Source organism: Anastrepha ludens, chromosome 2 (assembly GCF_028408465.1).
Source record: "Anastrepha ludens isolate Willacy chromosome 2, idAnaLude1.1, whole genome shotgun sequence".
In the NCBI taxonomy this organism is placed as follows: domain Eukaryota; kingdom Metazoa; phylum Arthropoda; class Insecta; order Diptera; family Tephritidae; genus Anastrepha; species Anastrepha ludens.
The window spans coordinates 32,109,710-32,132,301 of record NC_071498.1 but is presented as its reverse complement, the minus strand read 5'-3'; the positions used below and the strand labels follow the sequence as shown (position 1 = coordinate 32,132,301).

Below are 22,592 nucleotides of genomic sequence, written 5' to 3'. Positions count from 1 at the left end.
TTTTAGGAACACAAGCAGCTGAATGAAAGTTAAATGATCCGAAGTTCAAAAAGTTTCTCTCGCGCTTTTTAATCTCCATCGCATTGCACACTTTTTTGCACATATGTAAAATATATATAAAAATTGTCTTAATACACGCTAAACTACACACACACACACACGCCAACTCTTAATTCTCTATGTATTATACTTAGAAGCGCTGTTATATATGCAATGTTTTTTAATTTTTGTCGGAGCATAAATTTTGGAATTATTTGCAAATGCTAGACAAAGCATATCTGGGTCAGTCTACAGCAAAAAGCAACTACAACACAAAATGCCAACAGATATGCTCTGGCTGACGCAAAATACTATGATAAGTGCGGCAGTATAATGTTGAACCCCGGAACAACGGTTTAACCGGAGTTCCGAGTGAAAAAGACAACAAAACACAAAAACAAAAAAAAATCAAAATTTTTCGCTTCACTACAAAATTTTGTATATGTATTTGTACTTTTTAATTACTTAATTCAAATTTTTTCTCACTACTGTACTATTGATTCTCCACCATTTTTTTTTCTTCTTCAAATATTTATATGCAAATTCGTAAATTATTCAAACATTATTGGTATATTTTGTGTAAACGTCATAAAAAAACAACAACAAAAATTTTACAAAAGCAAATTATAATTATTTCTTTGATGACTTGCTGTCGATTAATACAATTATACGTACGTACATATCATAATTTCAGAGCTAATAATGCCAAAATAAATTTCCGAGAAAAGGAGAAAAAAGTCTTAGACCAAATTTTAGGTGCAGGAAAATATGATGCCAGAATACGTCCATCCGGAATTAACGGCACGGGTAAGAAAAACAATAACAACAAACAAATACACACAAAACTCTAATACCAAAAAAAACAACAACAACAAAAAAATTCGAATACCAAAATGCATTTTATATGCAAATAATAAATTTGTGATAAAAGCAAAAACAAACAAACAAAAATCTTTTTTAATTAAAAAATTAAAAGAATTTTGAAATAATGCTTAATAAAAATATTTGAAATAATTTATGTTTCAAAGAAAAAAATATGAAATACGGCTAACTAAAAATTACGATTTAAAGATTTTTTATTTTAATTAAAAAATGCTTCTTAAGAATTTTGAAATAATATTAAAAAAAAATATTTGAAACAATTTATGTTCCAAAGGAAAAATTATAAAATACGGCTAACTAAAAATTATGATTTAATTATTTTTTATTTTAATTAAAATTTTTGTTTAGGAATTTTTAAATAATATAAAAAAAAATATTTGAAATAGTTTATGTTTCAAAGAAAAAAAAATTATGAAATACGTCTAACTAAAAAATGGTTAAATTATTTTCTATTTTAATTAGAAAATTTTTTTTAAGAATTTTGAAATAATGTGAATGAAAATATTTGAAATAATTTATGTTTCAAAGAAAAAAAAATGAAATGCTTCTAACTAAAAAATGCTATTTAAACATTTTTTATTTTAATTAAAAAATTTTTTTTTAAGAATTTTGAAATAATATTTGCTAAAAATTTTGAAATAGTTAATGTTTCAAAGAAGAAAAAAATTATAAAATACGGTTAAATATAAATTATGATTTAAAGATTTTTTATTTTAATACAAATTTTTTTTTAAGAATTTTGAAATAATATTTGCTAAAAATATTTGAAATAATTTATGTTTCAAGGAAAAAAAATTATGAAATACATCTTACTAAAAAATACCATTAACACATTTTTTATTTTAATTTAAAAAAAAATTTAAGAATTTTAAAATAATATTTAATAAAAATATTTGAAATAATTTGTGTTTCAGTGCAAAAAATTATAAAATACGTATAACTAAATAATATAATTTCAACCGGAAAATGTCGTATTGATTAAAAGTTTAATACAAATTGCTTTAACTTTTATTTAAACGTTTTTAATTTTTTTTTTTCAAAGAAACAATTTCTTAAATTTTTTTTTTTTCAAAGAATAAATTTCTTTTTTAGAAAACCCATTTAAGAGAAGAGCCAATCCTTAAAATTGATGGCAAATGTATTTTTATTGCCACAAATAATTAGAACTTTTAATAAACTTTTTTTTATAATATTTTTTTAAGATAATTCCTTTTAGAAAAAATATCAAATAACGACTTAATCCATGAAGATAGCAGCAAATGTATATTTTTATGTTTCATTTATTATATTTTTATGAAATTTGTAACAAAAATATGAAGTAAAAAATTATATGAAAATGCGAAAGTAAGCTAAGTATTTTTTTTAAACACAACTAAATTAAAGTAAAATAAGTATATTGCTAATACTAAATTATTAAAAGATATATAGATCTTCATATTGAATTTACCAATGTAAAATTTGATAATGTTAAGTTATTCGAAATTCAAAACTACTGTTTTTTTTAACTTAAAATATTTGCGGTTATTTTTATATTTGAATTATTTATTATAATTTGTTGTTATTTTTTTTTTGTTTTTTTTTTTTTTTTGTAAGATAAGCTATTCATAATCCATTAGCTGGGTAGTATAAACAAAATTGGAAAATTTTCACTTAATGCAAATCAAATTTTTTTCGAGTGTAAAAAATTAATTCTTAACCATGCCACTTAGCTAAAGGACATTTAGAAAAATTCGCTCTAATTTTTTTCACATCTAATTGGAGTTTATGTCTCAGAGTGTTAATTTGTATAACTTAAAATTATTAGTATTTTCTTTATTAATATGTATTTGTGTAGTTTAAAGTTTTTGTGTAATATTATTTACTTCATATGAGTTTCCTACATCTGTGAGTATTTAAATTATAAACGGCATACCATTAGCATAAGTATTTTTCACGCACACATTAAATTGTACAAATTTACCTGCAATTGAATACAAAACAAATTATTTAACTTTATTAAAATGATTGAAAACACAAACACATTTCTTACATACTCGTATAAACAAAACCTACATATAAATGTATGTTGTGTACCTACTGTATCGAAACAGATGGCCCCGCTATAGTCAGAATCAATCTTTTCGTACGAAGTATAATGACGATTAGTGACATAAAAATGGTAAGTTGCGTAAAAAGGAAAAATAAATAAACAAATAAAATATAAAAATAGCTGTCACATAATTCAAACTGCATCAATTACTCGTTATCAAAAACAAAAAATAAAAATAAATTTTTTTTAATTCTAAAAAAATCCCAAAAATATCCATCACCATCTACTAAATAAAAAAAAAAATCTCTAAAAAGCGCAAATCTAATTTTTTTATATATCTAAATATTTTATATTGCAAAAAACTTGCTAAAAATCCCCGTTTGCTCCCCATTCGTTTACTGCTCGAAACAGCCCTTAATAGCAATAATTATCTATCACATACCCACATATATTCGAATGTTTTCAAACCAATCGTAAGTCTAGAGACATTTACAAAAACAAAAAATTAATTGTTTCTCGTTAAAAAACAAAATTTGTATTGCCATTTAAACAAATATACAAAAATAGTTCTCGAATAGTTTGCATTTGTAATACATACCACACATACATACATAAATAGTTAGCAGTGAGCGCAGCAAATACTCGATTGCCAATGATTATTTTAGCAAAACTTTAGCAAAAATCATATACTCTTAGTTATTTTGCAGTTAAGCGCAGCATTAGCAAAAAAAGTTTATCCATTTGTATGCTTCCACGAACAACAACTTACTCACCACGATCGGATGCAAGAACCAAATTAAAATTCTCTTCAGTTTTCGTGCATCTCCCGGCTGAAATTTCAACTCACCTCACATAATTTAAAATATTACAAATACCTACATACTTACATATGCTCAGAGATATACACTTACTTAGTTAGTTTATAGATTTGTCTGCATTTTGAGTTCAAGAAAATGTCTTCTGATTATCAAGAAAATAAAAAATTAAAATAAAATAAAGTCAAATTACAAATTAAAAATTAATAAAAACGCAAATCTAATAGGTAAAGTCTTTTACTGCGTCGAAGCTATAAAATATATATAATATATATAATTAAAAAAAATTAAAAAACTTAATAAGAAAATGGATTTTGGAATAAAAAATTAAATAAAATTAAAAAAAAATTAATGAAAGCTTTCATAAGAAATGCTTTTATGTTTTGATTTCGAAATTAATAATTATATTAAAAAAAATGTACGGAAAATTTTATAAAAAATGGATTCATATTTTGATTTCGAAATAAATAAATATATTAAAAAAATGTATGGAAATTTTATAAAACAACGATTTAATGTTTTGATTTTAAAATTAATAAGTATATTAAAAAAGAAGTTTTATTAAATTCTTAACAAATTTTTTTTTAATTTAATTATTTATTTTCGCAATGAAAACGTAAAAAAATATTTGATGAAGACTTTAATAATTTTTTTTTTATTTTTAATTTTAATTAATTAATTTCAAAACTAAAACATCAAAGCATCACTAATTTTTTAACTCTAAAATGCTATGTTTATTTTACGTTACTATTTTAAATTATCAGGTCAGTCCATAAGTTCGTGCGTTTTTTAAAGGTGGTCTTAAAATTAATAAAAAAGATGTTTAAGGTATTTATTAATCAGTAATATATTTTCCTTCATTATTTACAATGTCTTCCCAACGTTTAGGCAAATTTTTAATTCCCTGCTCAAAAAATTGATTGTCCTTGGAGCCAAAACACGCTTCTATATCCCTTTTTATAGCTTCTTTTGAGGAGTAGTTCTTGTTACTCATATGGGATTGAAGTCCATGGAAAAGGTGATAACCACAAGGTGCAATATCCGGAGAGTATGGTGGATGCGGCATTAGCTCCCATACGAGCTCTTTCAGCTTGCCTAATGTTTGCCTTGCGGTATGAGGTCTTGCGTTGTCGTGGTGAAACAAAACTTTCCGTCTATTGACTAAAGACGGTCGATTTTTGTTAAGTGCCTCAGTCAGGTTTGATAGCTGATGGGAGGAATAATAATCAGCAGTTATCGTCTGGTTTGGTTCCAAAAGTTCATAATACACAATACCGGCCATATCCCACCAAATAGACAGGAAAATCTTCTTGGGGTGAAAGCCATCCCTAGGAGTCGGTTCTGGTGTTTCATCTTTATCTAACCACTGGCGTTTGCGAACAGGATTATTGGAAAGGACCCATTTTTCATTACCAATAACGATACGGTTCAGAAAACTTTCATTTTCAAGCCGTTGCAGCAGCTTAGAACACACATTCACTCTCTGCTGAAGGTTGGCGACGGAAAGTCTATGCGGAACCCATTTTCGGAGCTTTGAAACCTTTACCAACTGCACCAGGTGCCTGTGAACTGTTCCATGCGAAGAATTTAACCTCTGGGCTATCATATCGACTGTCGAATTTGGCTCAGCTCCCACAAGTTTGAGCAAGGCGTCGGAGTTAAAGACTTCAAATCGAAGATTCCATTTTATTTTTTAAAAACACGTGGTTCTTTCCGCGATTAAAATCACTTGTTCAATGCACAATATATCAAAGAAAATATAAATAGTTCCGTTATATTCCGCGAATAATTTTTTGTATGCAAAAATCGTACAAAAGTGAAATTATGGGTAAAATGCGCACGAACTTATGGACTGACCTGATATAATATTATTTATCTGAAATGCTATTCAAAATGTTAAAAACCCATTTCACTTAATTTTTTAGCTAGTTTTTTATGCGCCTACTAAATGCCGTTTTTTTCATCTAACCTATAAAGAAAGCTTAATGAGGCGATAAACTATTCCGAATTCTAAAGTTCGCTTTAACGCTTTCATTTTCTCAACCGCCTCACGAAGATCAAAATACGAGCTTCGAAATATTGTAAAGGTGGTGTAAAAATTCACTACCTGCATCAACTATTTGCAAGACTGGTAATGTAGGCGAGTACGGTCAGCTATTATTTATTTCAATCATCTTAATTAATTTCATTTCATTTCACTTCTCTACAAATTCTAAAAGGCGCATCAACGCAACAACAAAATATGCATACATTACTGTCCGAGGCAAACTTTTGTGAGAACGAAAGTGTTCAGTGAGCTGTTAGATGTTAGCGGCTAGCGGCTAGCTGAGAGAACGATTCTAACGGAGAATGTTAATGTAACATAGATAGATGATGCTAACATTAGTTTACAATGACTTTGGCTCGTGGCATTTTACTAATTTCCGAATTAGTATTAAGTATTTCACCTGAATCCGAATACTTCTGAAGTCTGATTTTGAGAAAATATAACAGTTTTCCAAAGAGGGTTAAATTAAAAGGTCCGAAAAATGTGTTCATTATATTGAGAGAACGAAAGTGTATTTGCCTGCACTGTGCAGTGAATTGTAATGTTAGAGGTTAGCTGCGAAAACAATGCTACCAGAGAGTGTTAAGGTTTGATTCTAGGATAACATTAGCTTATAATTATTTTGGCCTGTGGTATTTGATTAACTTTTCTCATATAAAATTTGCCCTAGAAACCGAATACATATGAAGTCGGATTTCCAAAAAAAATGTATATGAATTTAACAAGCTTCCAAAAAGAATTAAGCTTAAATTTTTGAGTTCTGAAACATTTTAGTTTGCTATTGTATATTATTGTTAAGCGCTACCGAAGGTATTTAGGCGATTTCCAAATTATATACACTAAAGAAAATTAAAATTCTTATCAGAAGTTTAGGCAACACTTTTTAATCAGTCAGCTTAGGCGGTATTTATGAGGTTTTTCCTTTTTTTTGTGCTGAAGTACATCTTAAGAAACAAATATTGAATGTGGAAAATTTCTCGCTTCTATTTTATACGGTTGTTTTTCGTACATAAACTAATATTGAACCTATCCAAATATCTAATTTTCTTTGTTGGTTTTTTTGTTGGTTACCGCGTGGTTATTGCATAATCTCACACATCTTTAGTACCATCGGTAGCTTTCATGAAAAACTTACTCACCGAGTTACGTTAAGAGCTCTTCTTTTTTTATACTTAAATTAAAATGTGCATTTGGAAATTTTTACTAAATATCCAAAGCCGCTACCCGCTTGAGTCATTTTTGGATTTTTTTTTTTTAATTAAATTAAATAATAATAAAGCTTTCAGAAAATTTATAGTGCAATTTAAATGCAAATAATTAGTGGCAGTAATTATTAGTAAACTTTTTTGACTAGTACATACAGGAATATTTCAGATACATTTTATTTTTTAAAAGCGATGCAAAATGAGCTTAAGTACAAAAAAATAATAATAATTATAAAACGAAAAAACTTAAAAATATTTGATAAATTTGTATAAATCGCAAACGTAGTAAATGACTTTACCTAGAATCAATCATACTTGGCGAAATAGGAGGAGCTCATCATTTCAAAAAGTCACCTTTGCAAATATATTTTATGAATTTGATTGAACGAAGTTTCCTAGAATTACATCACTTAATATTTATATATATTTTCCTAGTAATTGTTATTTGTTTGATATACTTCTGCAATGATAAAAAACAAAAACAACAAAAAAAAAGAAATGAGTTCTAAACATTTTATTAGAAAACTATTTAATCAATATGAAAATTACTTTAATATCAGTGGATTTCTGACAAAATTACTTAAATAGGCTTAGACATTTTTTCTTCTTAAACACTAATTGGCTGATTTCCAATGGAATTTTAATGGAACTTTTAATTATTCATAGCCTTAGCTTAGAACTTCATCTTAATAAAAATTGAATGTAATTATAAAATTTTGCTAGAAAAGATCAGGACTTAATGATGTGAAAACAAAAACTGTTAAGTTCACTTAAGTGGTTTTGTCAAAAGTCCATAAATATTCAATTATGCAGTGAATTTTACTTCAAATCCCCTAAAAAATTATAATATGCATACTTCGATTTTTGTATGTATTTGTATGTGCTCCAGCTCCAAACTCCAAGATGAGTTCCTACATTACCAAACGCTCCGTATACAATTTATTTATTACATATATATTTATATTAAAACTTTTTATTTAACTAGATAACTATATACAAATACGCTTTACTATGTTTCAGTTGATTTGCTTTCAATTTCTTCAAAGTTAGTTAAAGAAATACTGTTGGGTTATTCATTTTTAACGGTTTAGTATTTTTAATTTTGTTTTTTTTTTTCATTTTCTTACAACAGAAGGGTTTGCATTTCGTTGCAGTAAATAAGCTTCATTTTATTGGGTTATTGGTTATTTAATTTTTTATTTATTATTATTATTATTTTTTTTTTTTGCAACAGCCTTGCGTAAGGCCCCGCATTTAACGATTTTAGGTAAAAATGTTTCACAGTCACATTTTCATTACACCCTTTCACTATTTAGCGCGTTAATTACGGAGAGTCCCCTTAGCCTTTAAGGATAATTTGTTTCAGCGCAATTTTCTCATGCTCAATTTTTATCACATAATAAACAGTTAAACCCACTTTCCATAAGCTGGAATAAAGGTTATTCGTAAATACGGTTTTTGAGTTAATTTTTGGATATTCTTGATTTGGTTTGTCGACTGCTTTGGCTTCTCCTCATGTCCAGTGTAGGTTTACCCTTAAGTTATTTCCATTAGTTTTTGTAATTTGAGCATTTTAGTACAACATTTTATATAAGTTTTTAATAGTATATTGGTAAATTCTTTCGAACCTTAATCATGTCATTTTTCAATTATTTAAACTTTAAGAAGGTTGTCGAAGTTATCAAAAAAACAAAAAACAAAAACAATTTGCTTCAAACAACTTAATAATGATAAAGTTAAGTTAATTTATTTTAAATTAAAAATAAGCATAAAAAAGTGTCATTTTAAATATGTATATATGAAAACTTTGTTACAGCGGTTAAGGAAAAAAGTAAAACAAAACCAAAAAATGATTAAAAAATTTTCGAATGCCAATGACGCTGGCAAACTAATAAGCCACTAATCAATCTGCATCGCCAGTTATGGTAAAGAAATGCCAACAAAAATACTTAACAGGGACAAAAAATATAAGTAACTCATTTTTTAAGTTATCTATCTATAATTTATAACACAACAAATTAAAAAATTAACAAAAATAAAAAAACCACAAGAAAAAAGAAAATATATATAAAAACATTAACTATATTTAAATCCCAAACATTTTTATGCAACATACCAACTGATAAATTTAATATTAATATTACGCAGGCATACATTCCATATAAACTTGCAAACAATTATATTCACAAAAGAAGAAAAAAATACTTACAAAAATATTCCAAAAAAAAAAAAAAGGCTTTAAAACCTGAACAACCAATCATTTTTCTTTTACGCATTTCCTTTACACTCTAAAACGAATCTCTATCTTCATATATAAACATACCTAAATATAAATGTGTGTGTGTGTATTATACAGATGGTCCCGCTGTTGTGCGAGTCAACATTTTCGTAAGAAGTATATCTAAAATCGATGATGTTACTATGGTAAGTGCGTGTAGGAATAACAACAAACACAAAACAAAAACAAAAAAAAAAATGTTACATTCCATCACACCACAAATACTTGTAATATTCAGTAGTATGTATTCCGCAGCGCATAAAATATTAGTTACGAAAAAAAAAAAAAAGAAACAGTTAGAAAAGCCAGTTAGAAAAGCGCCGAAAAATGAGAATCCATCTATTGTATCCAAAGTGGAAAAACAAAAAAACAAACATGCCCGTCTTGAAGATCACCGAAAGTTCGCTTCGCGCCTCTTATTGTTAAGTGCAACTCTATAACACCTAAATCCACCATCCCCCATTCACAACGACCATAAAATACCCCAAAAAGTTATAAAAAATTATTATTTCTAAACGAAATCATTTCACTTGAACGCGTGTGAGTAATCTGCGCTCTGCGCTCTCCGCCACTGACAACCAATTAATCCGCCATGGCTCATGCGTTTTCCCCAATCACACTCACATTTTCCTGCTCAGCGGCACACTCTCTTCTAGGTAGAGGTAACGAGTATACGAGTATAGGCAATACGTACCAATAACTACCGCTATCGTCTCTTCTGTATTTACATACATGCATACTGCCTTAAATAACTGTAGCACTAAGGTTTATTGGGAAGGTTTGATAGTTTTTATTTCTTATTGAATTTTAATATTTTTATAAAAATGTGGATAATTTTCTTACAAAAACATGCATATAAATCTAAGTTTTAAACTTTTTTGCAAATTAAAAAAAATTCAACAAAATTAAAAAAATTCCATTTTTAATGAAATTTTTTTTGAAAAATTCTGGGTATGCTGTTTTATAGCCCTTTAAATTTTGGTGCAAGCTTCAAGCATCAAATTTTTCTTGCTGCCATTTTCTCTATATAACAATACTCCACATTTTTTATGCGGAAGAAAACATTCAACACTGGCAGCGAAAAAAAAAGATGCCAAAAATCAACGGCAATTTATAGGCACTTGAAACTGGCACTTTTTTATACTAGAATTTAATGCGCCATAAAACTGCGTGCTCAAAATTTTTCCACAAATTTTAAGAAAATTTTCAATTAAAAAGTACGAAATATTATGAAAATCTTCTCTTTTTTTTTAATTTTCACAAAGTGCGCAATTCGGATTTATATAGTTTTCGTAAGAAAGTGAACTATATTTTTATAAAAAAATTTTCAAATTTAATAAGTAATAAATAAATTATGGAAACTTGTCCATAAGTGCCTGTGCCATAGTTATTCAACGCAGAATATTTACCTACTTATGAAATGGAAGCTTTTAACGTTCTTTCTATGTAAAAAAAGTTGCTGTCAATACCTCCAAGGTGCCTCATGCAATAAAATGTGCTTCGCACCTTGTGAAATAATACTTAGGCTATCTTTCTAATTAAACAACAACAACACTACTTCAAGTGTACTAGGTTTTGTGTGGTGTGTGGCTTGGTATGGAGTTTTAGTTTAGGAGTGTCTATTCAACCTTTTTCTACTCAAAAATTAAAAAAAAAATCACCTCCACTTAATGAACAACTACACACAGACAATGCTCCATAATAAATTGTGGCAACCTAGTAAACAAAGCAGCAAACATACAAACTAACAAATTAAATATCTAAATATCATTTATGTGTACGAATAAACGCGATTTACTAATTTAATTATTGTTATGAATATTATTATAACTAGTATTATTATTTATACGATAATTTAGTGTTATGATTATACACTGAGTCTTAACATACATACATACATATATATTAAAATAATACTAATAATATTACTATTAATCGTTTGAATATTGATGTCCTTTTTTGGCGTAAAGAGAGAAAATTTTAAAGTTTTGTGTGGTTTATTTGTTTAGTTGAAATATTTCTTAATTTTCGATATTTTCTATTCATTTTTCATATTACTTTGTTTTTTTAATTTATTAATTTTGCCTAAGCTCGTTTATTATATTAATTTGGATATTTCTATTAATGCGACTTTGTTTAGGCAATCCGGCTCCTAACTTCCTCTCATTTTTTTCCATCCTTCCATTATAAAGAGGCACTGCAAATGCGTTTTCTTAAGACTCTTTCAAGTCGATGGGGTAACTTGAGCATCTATTGCGCATGAACAATGTGTACCTGCTCCCCCGTTCGATGATCATTACGTATCTCAACAAAACACTCCCTACTTATATTAATTTCCAGCGTAGCATTTTCTAAGTATCTGAATCTATCGAAAGTATTATGTTGACTATCGATCATTTTTGACTATCAAAAAAACTATAGATAATTTTCAGAAACTCATCACTTTCTTCGCTTCTCTTTTCTTACAAAACTCGTGCCCCAATTGAAGAGCTATGCAAGTAATGAAGCCTCACATCATTTCACACCGGATCTTCCCCTTTTTCGTATTTGCGGAGAAAATTGTCGAGTTGAAGGGAATGCTCACTCGAGCCGTTGCAATTATTCTGCTTCGACAATATTTTAAGACCCGAAATGCAACAATTAATACATACCCAATTTTTACCTGGAAAGTAAGTAGATTTTATTAAGACACTTTTGTCGAAATAAAAATCATTGTTGTGCAGCCTATTGCCTTCAATGGAATCTGAACCGATGTATGATAAGAAACCGAAATATATGAATAATAGAAATTATTAGCTGCGTTATTAGTTCCTATTTTGTCATTAATTTGTGAATACTATTGCCCAGACTTTTTCGACCTTGGACGTGAATTCAACATATTTCTATTATGGCTTATGACTTCAGCTTCCAGGTAGCTTCCTAAAATGTTCTTTTATATCGATTTATAGATTTAACCGTTTAAAAAGGATTCTCGATCAGAAAAAGTAAAATAACTTACGACGCCAACTTCTAGAAAACCTAGGAACTTCATATGATAGTCCATCATTAACATACTTTGAAATAAAACCAAATGAGGTTTGAACTGTGAAATAAATATGATATTTTTGACTACCGATAGAAAATTAGTTGCAGACTAAAATCATCGGTTCACTTTCGTATTAGACTTGTTAGATCGGCAAACAAAAAACACCAAAATGTGGCATTAAATAGTAAGAATTGAAAAACGCTAAGCTTCGACAAAAGGAAAGGAGCTAACTAAGGAGTGGATGATTACCAGAAAAGATAATGAAATCAAAAGTGCGTAATTTCATTAAAAATAATAAAAAACCGTTTGTAAAAGTCATACTGGAATGGGATTGTGAATGCTTCAGACAACTTGCAAAAATCGATCTCGTCGGTGAAGAGATTTAAGCGAACTGCTGACAAAAAAACACAAACTATTTCGTTGCATTTTTCATTATAGTCGTCCGATTTGATACCCAGTGACAATTATTATTCCCTAAGTATTCCCGAAACTGTATTTTTGATGAAGAGAAAGTGCCATGAAGCGATTGAAATCATTGAAGCTTCTGTGGCCACCCCCCTTCAACAACATTTCCAAAAAGGAATGGCTTGAGAATTTCAAAATTCGCGCAAAATTTCCTATCGAAGCAGAAGGCGAAAAAAAATTTGTTTATAAAAAAAAAAATTCATTGATGGTTATTATTTGGAAAAATTTAGGTGTTCTTTTAAAACAGAGTCTACATTGTATATGCATCGAAAAAAAACTTCGCCGTGCACACTTGAATTGCGAGTCAATTCCGAAATACGCCTTTTCATCCGCTTCTTTTTCGCAATATCTTCTTTATACTTACAGTCGGATCTTAAAATATAGCATACCGATTTTATTGCCTCGATGAGAAACATTTTCTTATTTCTAAGTAAATTGGCCCCAATTTTTTTGTTCATAAAGTCATTGAACTATGAAATTTATTATATTTTAAAAATACCGCCAAAATATTTCAGAAAAATGCAAGAATAAATATTTTCCTGAGCAGAACAAATTTGAAAAGTACCTCGAACTTCTTATAAATAAAATTAATTTTTAAAAATAATTTTTCAATACAATCATCATCATTCGATATTAGAAAAATTTCTGTTTTAAAGGTCTGCATAAAAATGCTTAAAAAACTCTAACAATGGCTTCAAAATAATGAGATTTTTAGATTCATTTCACGCAAACTTTAATATTTTGGCAGAAGTTTTAAGACATAGGAAATTTCATAATTCTGCTAGAAAAACAGTATACATTTTTTTTGTATGGAGAGGGATCCACCCTAATGTACTTATATATATAATTGGCGCTCACACGCTTTGTTGGGTGTTTTGCCGAGCTTCTCCTTCTCCTATATTTGGGATGTACAAACCGAAGGAGGGGCCTACAGTTTAATGTCGCCTCCGAACGGCAGATGGTGTTTTCTACGAATAGCTTTTTCATGGCGGAAATACACTCGGAGGTTTGCAATTGTCAGCCAAGGCGTGACCGGTATTGGAAAATTTTTTCTCCCACTTAGTGTTTCCAGCCTACAGTGGGTTTCCTTCCCGAATGGCACATAAGCGCAAAGTGTCGCATAAACCTTTCGCGTAAATATCGAACAATATAGCTGAGTACTGGAATTTGTAAGGAACAGTTTCCAGTGATTGTCGCCATTTCACACAGTGGGTGTGGAAAGTTGCTAGCCACCACTAATACCGAAAAATATTAAGAGATATTATTTTGCAATACTTCTTAGATATCCACAAGAAGATGAACTCATAATCCTATATACCTAATCTTATACCTTTTTGGGTGTTTGGCCGAGCTCCTCCTCCTATTTGTGGTGTGCGTCTTGATGTTGTTTCCCAAATGAAGGGACCTACAGTTTTAAGCCGACTCCGAATGGCAGATATTTTTTTTGAGGATCTTTTTCATGGCAGAAATACATTCAGAGGTTCGGCATTGCTTTTCTATTATTTGATGTTCAGGCACCGCGATTCGAACCTACGATCTCTCTGAATTCCGACTAGTAGTCAGGCACCAACACATTCGGCTACGGCGGTCAATTTTCAATTAATTGCTTTTAGTTAAAATCTGTGTCCCGTTTATTCTTTTTTCTTTATTTATTTTTTTTTTTCGCAAAACAATGTAATATATTCTTTCTAATATTTTAATAAAGTTTACAATTAAACAATTTAACTACGATTATTGTAAAATGTCTTTTGGATCTCTTTTACTCTCTCCATCTATCTATATCTAACTAATTACCTCTATATTTCTCTCGCTCTGCAACTTAACTTGTATTTCAATTAAAATTTACTAATATTTAAGTACCCTGCCTTTTTAGTTATTGTATTTACATATAAACCATTTAGACGGATTTTCGCTCGAAATCAGTAATAACATAAAAAATAACAACAAAAGTCTGAATATTGTTATAGTGAAAATATTCGTAAAAATTGCAATAACTGATTGATGATGAGCGAATATGTGAAAATGCAATCGATGTTGAAATGTTAGTGTTTTAGTTACACATTCCCTTTTTGACGCTTAACGGTATTTCTTATTTTCTTCTTATCTTGTTTTTGGTTTTGTTTTTTGTTGGATTTACTTATGCTCATTAATTTCTATATTGTGTTTGATGAAAAAAAACGATTCTTATACAAGTAACTGTTACAAAAAAAAAAACAAAAAACCAAATATAATAATTCGAAATATTTTGTATGCTTTAAACGTCGTTATATTTCATTTTTGCTCAAAAGTATGAATTCGATGTGATTTGAAATTAGTTTATATTACAAAAACAAAAATTCAACAATTGATAATAGTTTCACTAATTAACAGTAGTCGTTAGTTTGTTTTCGATTATTATCATTACAATTAAACATATTTCGTTAGCTACGCTGAAGTTGTTAAATATTATTTGAGAGTTTCATATTGTTGGCTACAGATACATTTATTCAAAATATAAATTTTCGAGATGCTGGAAAAAGGAAAAGGCAATGAAAAATTAAAAAAGAAACTACAAAAAACAAAAAAATAGGCTAATCCAGTGCAATTCAAAGTGTGAAGAAGAGCAAGCGAAAAATGGAAAATGTGTGGCATGCATTGCGAAATTTATTTAATTTATAAGTTTTCTAGTTATTTGGAAAAAGCAATTGATTTGAACTGGAGTGAATCATTTGTTTATTTATTTTTATTTTTCTTAATTCCAATTTCACATGCACCATTTAGTGGTTTGGTTTTATTTGTATTTGTTTTTATTATTTGCAAGTTTGTTTATTTAAATGAGATCCATACAGACATTTTTCAAAACATACCTTATAACAAAAAAAAATTTCAAATTTATTTCATTTTTTACATTCATTTTGTTCACAAATTCATCACTATGCTCTAAAATAAACAAAAAACAATCAAATAAAAAAGAAACAATTAGTATGAATATTTACGGCATGTAGTGTAAGTGAAGGCAAACTGTAGCTGTAAGTGAAACTTTAACAGAATATCATATGTGACAATACTGAATATAAAAAATACTAAATTACTCTAGAATTAGCGCTGATAAGAAATTTTTATGCAAAAATCTATTTAAAAAAAAAACTAAGTTTAGCTGATAAGAATTTATGTGCATACATAGTTTTTGAGGAGATCTAAAAATATAGCGAATGCTGCGTTCTCATATGGGTACCTATATTTTTATCAAATTTAAATTATTTTCTTGAAAAAAAAAATTTTTTTTTTTAAAACAAATAATTTTTTTCAAACAAAAAAAAAATGTGTACCACAGTGTACGATAAACGACTTTATATTAATAATTATAATTTTTCAACAACATTGAACGTTGGAAAACCATTCACCATTTTTTTAAATACATAAATTTCAAAATTCACACTTATTTTGTTTCTAAAATCATTTAGTTAATGTTGGCAACTAAATTATTTTACTACCTATATTTTTTTACATGCATTATCATTTAGCATATTCACATACCTAAATTGACTTTCAGCCAATTTACTTTTCATTTTATTTATTTTTCATCACCCAATCGATGTATATTTTTGTTTTGGGTAAACTCTTGTAAAAAAAATTTTTACTAAATGGTCCTATTCGAATGTGATATTCTAGAAAATATGCCCACGTATGTCTATGTCAACATGTTTCTACGGTCAATATCAAAAATCGATGATTATAAAATGGTGAGTTTTCAAGTCTTTAAGCAGTGAACAAATTTCAAAGCCAAACATATCATAACAAAAGAGTACTAATATTCTAAAAATTATTTTATTACTTGTAAGAAATACCAACTTAATATAAACAACACAATATTTTTCTTACACTGAAGAGCAAAAAGAATAAAATTACTTTTTTTATCAGAATATATCAGAAATCATTGAGTGGTATTAGAGCGAGCAGGTCGTACTCGTATTTAAGTAGCGTTCTCTTACAGTAGTTTGCGCTCTCGCAGTCACATTGAACTCCTTGTATGATTGTAGAGTTAAAGATGAAATATGATTAGTTCAAATTAAGCTCAAAGCTAGTGTTACTTTTGTGTGTGTGTACTAGTCCACCCGTGGCACTCTTGCCATCTATGTAAGCTCAGCTGAGAGTACCACGTCACAAATATTTGTAGCATACATTTCTGCACTCATGAATAAATGTATGCAATGAGATTCAGAAAAATAACGGTTTCAACGCACAGAATTATGTGGCTGTGGTAGATAGGGGTATGCAAGCATTTCAACTAGCAGAACCAGACCACCGATTTTGTTTGCAATATTTAAAAAAGAAAACATCGCGGAGTTAGAAACAAAGATACAATAGACTTCAGGTATGACAAGAAGCGCCTTTAAAGAATGGCTTACTTCAATCTTAGCCTGCGTGCCAATTGACCCAACTTTGCTTTATCAAAAAGCAAGAAAAGGCGGAAATATTCACCCTGGTCAATGCATGTGCACACATATGATGCTAGAGTTGAAAGGCATCCATCCGCCTGGCGAACATTAAGAGATGTCACGCCGCTTCAAGAATATTCAGACTAAAGCGTTTTTTTAATATTTGAAAAGAAAATTAACTGATTCGCATGGTGCAGGTATATGTACCATATACTCGTACGTATACTAGGGTGCCGCACCAAACAAATTGTATGTTATTCCGGTAGAATGTATTATAATTTAAGAATTCGTTAAAATATTTCAGAAAAATACAACTATGAAGATATGCGTGAGCAGAATCGATTTTAAGACATCTCCAAAAATCGAGTTTTTAATATTTTAAATAAAATTACTTTTAAAAAATTTTTTCTTCCCTAAAATCAACTCATATGATAAAAGAATTTAAGGTTAAAATGTCCGCCTAAAAGTGTGTAAAAATGAAATTAAATGAGGTTTTTGGAAGGACTTTCAAATTTTTTCAGCTCAAGTAAATTTTAATATTTTTCCTAAATATTTTGGAAGATGACACAATCTACTGCATACATGAAAATTTTTTTAAAAACTCTGATTGAGAATTTTGAAATTTTGATGAAAATTTGTTAAATGTTTTATTTTTTTTTTTTTTTTTTTTTGGCTTTTTAGTTACTTCGAAGTAAATGTAATGGCTTTTGTAGGAGAGTAGGAGGAAGAAATATATTTTCTTAAAAAATGTTTTAAAAGTAAATCGGAAACAAATAAATGGTTAATAAGTCCTCGTGTTATACTTTTTTAATGCACTGTATATATAAAACATTTGTGAAACAGCACTAAAGCGCACGCCACAAATACGAAGAGGAACTTGGACAAACGCGCAAAACGAGTGTAAGCGCCAATTACATATTTGTAAAATACAAAAATCTGAAATTAGAGCGCCATTTACCGAGATTTTCGTATAGAGTTGCCATATGTAAATATTGTGTTGAAACATATTTCTGAAGGCGTTGTGTCAAGGGCGCTGAAAAAAATTTACATACATTTTATTTTCTGCTCATTTGTTTTTTTTGTTCATTTTTGTCAGATATTGCCAGAGATTTAGAATAGGCAAGAACTACTTTAAATGCACGTTTGACACGAGTTGCTAACAAATAACGCATAATTTATTAGACTGAGACATATTAGGCACTAGCTTTGACCCGCGGTCCCGCTCGCGTAGGAGTAGTTTTGAGGGATTTAGGATATGTATATAAAAGAATTACAAACAATAATTTCATAGAAATTAATTTTTTATTAATAACCATAATATTACAATACCCGGTATCCGTTGCTATGCCTCGTTGAATAAAATCAAAACAACCAATCAGAAAAATATCAAGCAAAATTATTTTGATTAATTTTCTATCTCAAACCGTTTTTGAACTTTGCATTTGGGTCATAGTTGAACAGCTTATGCGGATTATGAAGTCTGGAGTGGGCTATAAATAGTGGGAAATAGGAAAAACTAAAATTTTTTAGATTAAATTTAAGCAAATATTCGATTATTAGTGACGAATGAGAGTGGTGGCGCGGCCTGGGGCTGTGGGAAGGGAGTTCCATCATAAAAACATGCCTATAACCTTCATTGGGTGAAAATACGAATGTATAAAAATTTTTACGTTATTTGCTGTTGTCGTTTCGTAGTGATGCGCGGACAACGTACAGACATTTACCTTTATAGTATAGATAATATAAAAGTCCTTCACCGTGCTTCTGATTATCAGAATAGTCAAAGGGTTCGGTAAAGTTCAGCCACTGATCTTACAAACGCTTAAAGTCTCTCTAGTGAATACCCCGTGTAACTTTTCTCCAAAGCTATTGCTAACATAGAAATACAAACTCGTTTATGGGTGGAAAACCAAATAAAAAAACTTTATTAATCAACCTGAGTCCTCACCGAACACTCAAATATCACTCAATGATTGAAATTCTTTTTGCAACAATTTACTTTTTCCTTCTTTATTTACACGCTTCTAACTTGCACTTTCAAGCAAAAAATCTACTCCACACGACAAACACTGCTGAGATAAAATGCTTAATAAACACTTCGCTGCCTATAATGAGCTAAGAAATACTACCTGTCATTTACATAGTGCATACGATGGCACAAAACTTCGGCGTCTAAGTATAGGTTTTTACGGCGCAACACTTTAAATGCTCTCTCGCTCGCTCGCTTCATATTCAACAAAGAAAAATACTGAGTACAAAGAAAACAACGTCCCAACTTTCATTCGAACACATTCCATTTGAACAGGTCACCTCTATCCGCTAAGCTCAAAATTCTCACATTCTTAACTGTACTATATTCCCATACAGCTGCTGGACGGTATTCATTCACTGTCTTCCCCGCTCTCAACACGAAATGCGCTCGCTTAACGTCCTCTGCTTGTTCAACAATTCGTTTACTCGGTCCCTTGAGTTTTTATTGTACAGCTAATAATTTATTACCAACAATAACGGCCACTACAGCAACTAAGTCTTCTATGTAAAGGACAGAAAGAAGTGCTTTGAGTTGATTGACCTATGATTTTATAAATATTATTATACTTTTTTTTTTTTACTAACTAATCCCCGATATTCGTAATTAATGTATCGATTAAATAAGCTGAGTAAATATATATGTATTTGTATATGATAATGAACAATATCAATGTATTTGTATTATACAAGAATAAACATTCCATGTAAAATTGAAATGTGTACTTTCTTTGGATAAATTGAACATTCCTTTTAAAACCTCACAACAATTTGAGTTATTCATGGTTTTTTTACTACTTTGTTTCTTCTATCCTAAGCCATAACTTTCAACTGTACAACTACTAATTTAATTGTAAACGCTTGTTTTTTTTCATTTAACGACACGTAAACTGTAAATTGTAATTAAAGAAGAAGACAAAAAGTTAACAAAATTTTAACTATCAAAAAATCCAACCTATGTCTATGAGTTATCATGCCACTACATTTCATTCATCCATATTAATATGATATATACAAGGTGGCGCAAAATTAATCATGAATTTTCTTTTATTTTTTTATAAATTTTTTACTAAATGTAAAAAAATATTTTGAGCAATGGAAATCTTGATTTTAACTTTTACTTCCTCCATAGCTTTGTCTGTTTGCGTGCTGAGGCTGTCACAAGTGTCAAATACGATTAACGTGCGACGCCTTTTGCAAAAATTAAAATCTTCGGATAGGGTGATTAATTTTTCGCCACCTTGTATAATTTATTTTCCACTATTGTACGTGACTCTGCTATTAGATACAAATTATCGGTTAAGTTTTATTTTTACAAAATTCTTTCAAAATTTTAATCGCCTGCTTTTTTTTTTTTGTTTTTCTTTTTTTTAACACTATTGAATTCCTCATGCTATTATTTTTTACATTCCTGAATTCAACACGAGTTAGTTCACTTCTAGTTTCGCAGAAATATAAATATTTTTTAGTTCGCTGATATTTCAAATTCTCTTAACTTTTCTATTCTCTAAGTGATTTCGATCTTATTTCTGTAATAAATCTTGTCTCATCTGATATATCTATGACATTACTATTTACTGCTCTTCACTTTGAACATATTTATTGGTATTATTATTAAATTTCATTTTAAAATATTTATTTACATTGAACTAAAATTTTCAATAACTTCTATACCCAATGCAGAAGTTGTGTTTAAAATTTTCATATTTAAAGATGTAGCGAGAAGAATTGTATGAATAAAAGGATTAAGAAGTATTACTTATAAGCGATTTCAGTGGCCGCTGCTACGGTCAATTAGTGACACATTAGTATTTTTGAAGTGAAACTTCTTAGGCGACGATGGACGAGCGAAAATGGAGAGTGAAATTTCAAGGCCATGCAACGTTTTGGGCATTTTCGTTCCGCGAGCGAGAAAAAAGATATAACGTAGAGAAAAAGGAGAGAGACAGAGAGCTATACCTTATATATATCTTAGATATACTTTAGCCTATTTTTCCTGAGTTTTTCCTTGTGGTTGCTAATTTCTAGTGAGAAATAACATTGCCTACTTTTTGGCGCTTGTTTGAAATATATTTGTAAATATACTTGAAATATACTTGTAGGAAATATATTTTTGGTGCCTACTTGGGGCGTCTTTTGGTCCCATTTTTTTTGGGAGTTTTTGTTTTGGTGCCTACTTTTTGGCGCTTTTTTCATTTCCTGGCTAGTGCTTGTGCGTACTATAAAGTGCTATCCATTCCGGCGTCGGATTTATTGGTATCATATGTATATATACAATATAATTGGCGCGTACACCCTTTTTGGGTGTTTGGCCGAGCTCCTCCTCATATTTGTGGTGGCCGTCTTGATGTTGTTCCACAAATGGAGGGACCTACAATTTTAAGCTCGGAGTAGTGCGCGTTGTTGCCACAGCTTGTGTCCGCCGTTTACCTACACCGGTCGACCCTTCTCCGTTTTTTGTAAATTTTGTCTATTTGTATTCTCGGCAAATGTTGTGAATTTACTTGGATATATATTCTTCCTTTCTCTGTCTCTCTCATTCTCTCTCGGATCTCTCCCTCTTTCTTTGACTGGCTTGAAAGTTTCACTTCTCTTATGTGTACTACGCTACAAATACTTTTTTTTTGTTTGCTTTTCTCAACACCTGTGTTTTTTAAAAAGGCCTAAACAAATTTCTTTAAAATGTATGTTTTTGCTAGAAACTAAAAACGGGTTTCAAAAATAATAAAAATTATCAAGGAAGTTTCACGTCCACTATTCTAAAATATTCAACATTGAATAAATCTGAAAATTATTAAATTTTTTTCAACATTTTTTCAGTTTACTTCTTTTTATACCCAATCCTACAAATGAACCAATTTTTAGAAGCATTGATGCCATTATCAGATAAACCACAATGCCATTTCATTCCACGAATTAGGAATAGATAAAGGATATTTGCTCATACAAAAGTTCTGCAGTCGGATAATAACCATCCCTGTTAGCTCCTCAGACATAAGAATATTCCAGCAGCTGATGAGTCATCATGAGCTACTTAAAAAGGCACTTAAAGTGTTGATTACTTTCGCTGCATGGGCATCTGCTCTAAAAATGTGCTATTAAGGCACTCCCCAAAATCGAAAGTTGCGGCTTGATTAGCCTGATAAGCTATCTTGACCTCCTTCAATCCAATCGCTATAAGAAGGACCCGACCAGCTTTACATGCCACTAAGCAGACTCAGCTCTCACCTGCCCAAGAGCGGACCGTATATATCTTTGCTCCGATAGGCCTTTTTGGAAGACATTCCCCCAGCCCACTCTCAGTAAGTCTAGGGCTTAAAACTAAAGGGATTTCCAATAAGAGGTCTTATTTTGATATTCA

At 29.6% G+C, this 22,592-nt stretch overlaps 1 protein-coding gene across 21 annotated transcripts in view; it reads left to right on the top strand.

Moving 5' to 3' along the window:
* The window catches only part of LOC128867859 (glutamate-gated chloride channel), a 155,040-nt gene that overhangs the window by 75,889 nt on the left and 56,559 nt on the right, over positions 1-22,592 (top strand). For 10 of the 21 annotated variants that reach the window (XM_054109439.1, XM_054109531.1, XM_054109499.1 and 7 more), the window contains 2 exons: positions 734-846; positions 16,437-16,507. In XM_054109439.1, coding sequence (XP_053965414.1) covers positions 734-846; positions 16,437-16,507 — 184 coding nt within the window. Of the gene's footprint in view, positions 1-733; positions 847-3,011; positions 3,080-9,373; positions 9,442-16,436; positions 16,508-22,592 lie in introns of all 21 variants that reach the window. The other 11 variants (XM_054109541.1, XM_054109507.1, XM_054109446.1 and 8 more) reach the window with 2 other exon arrangements.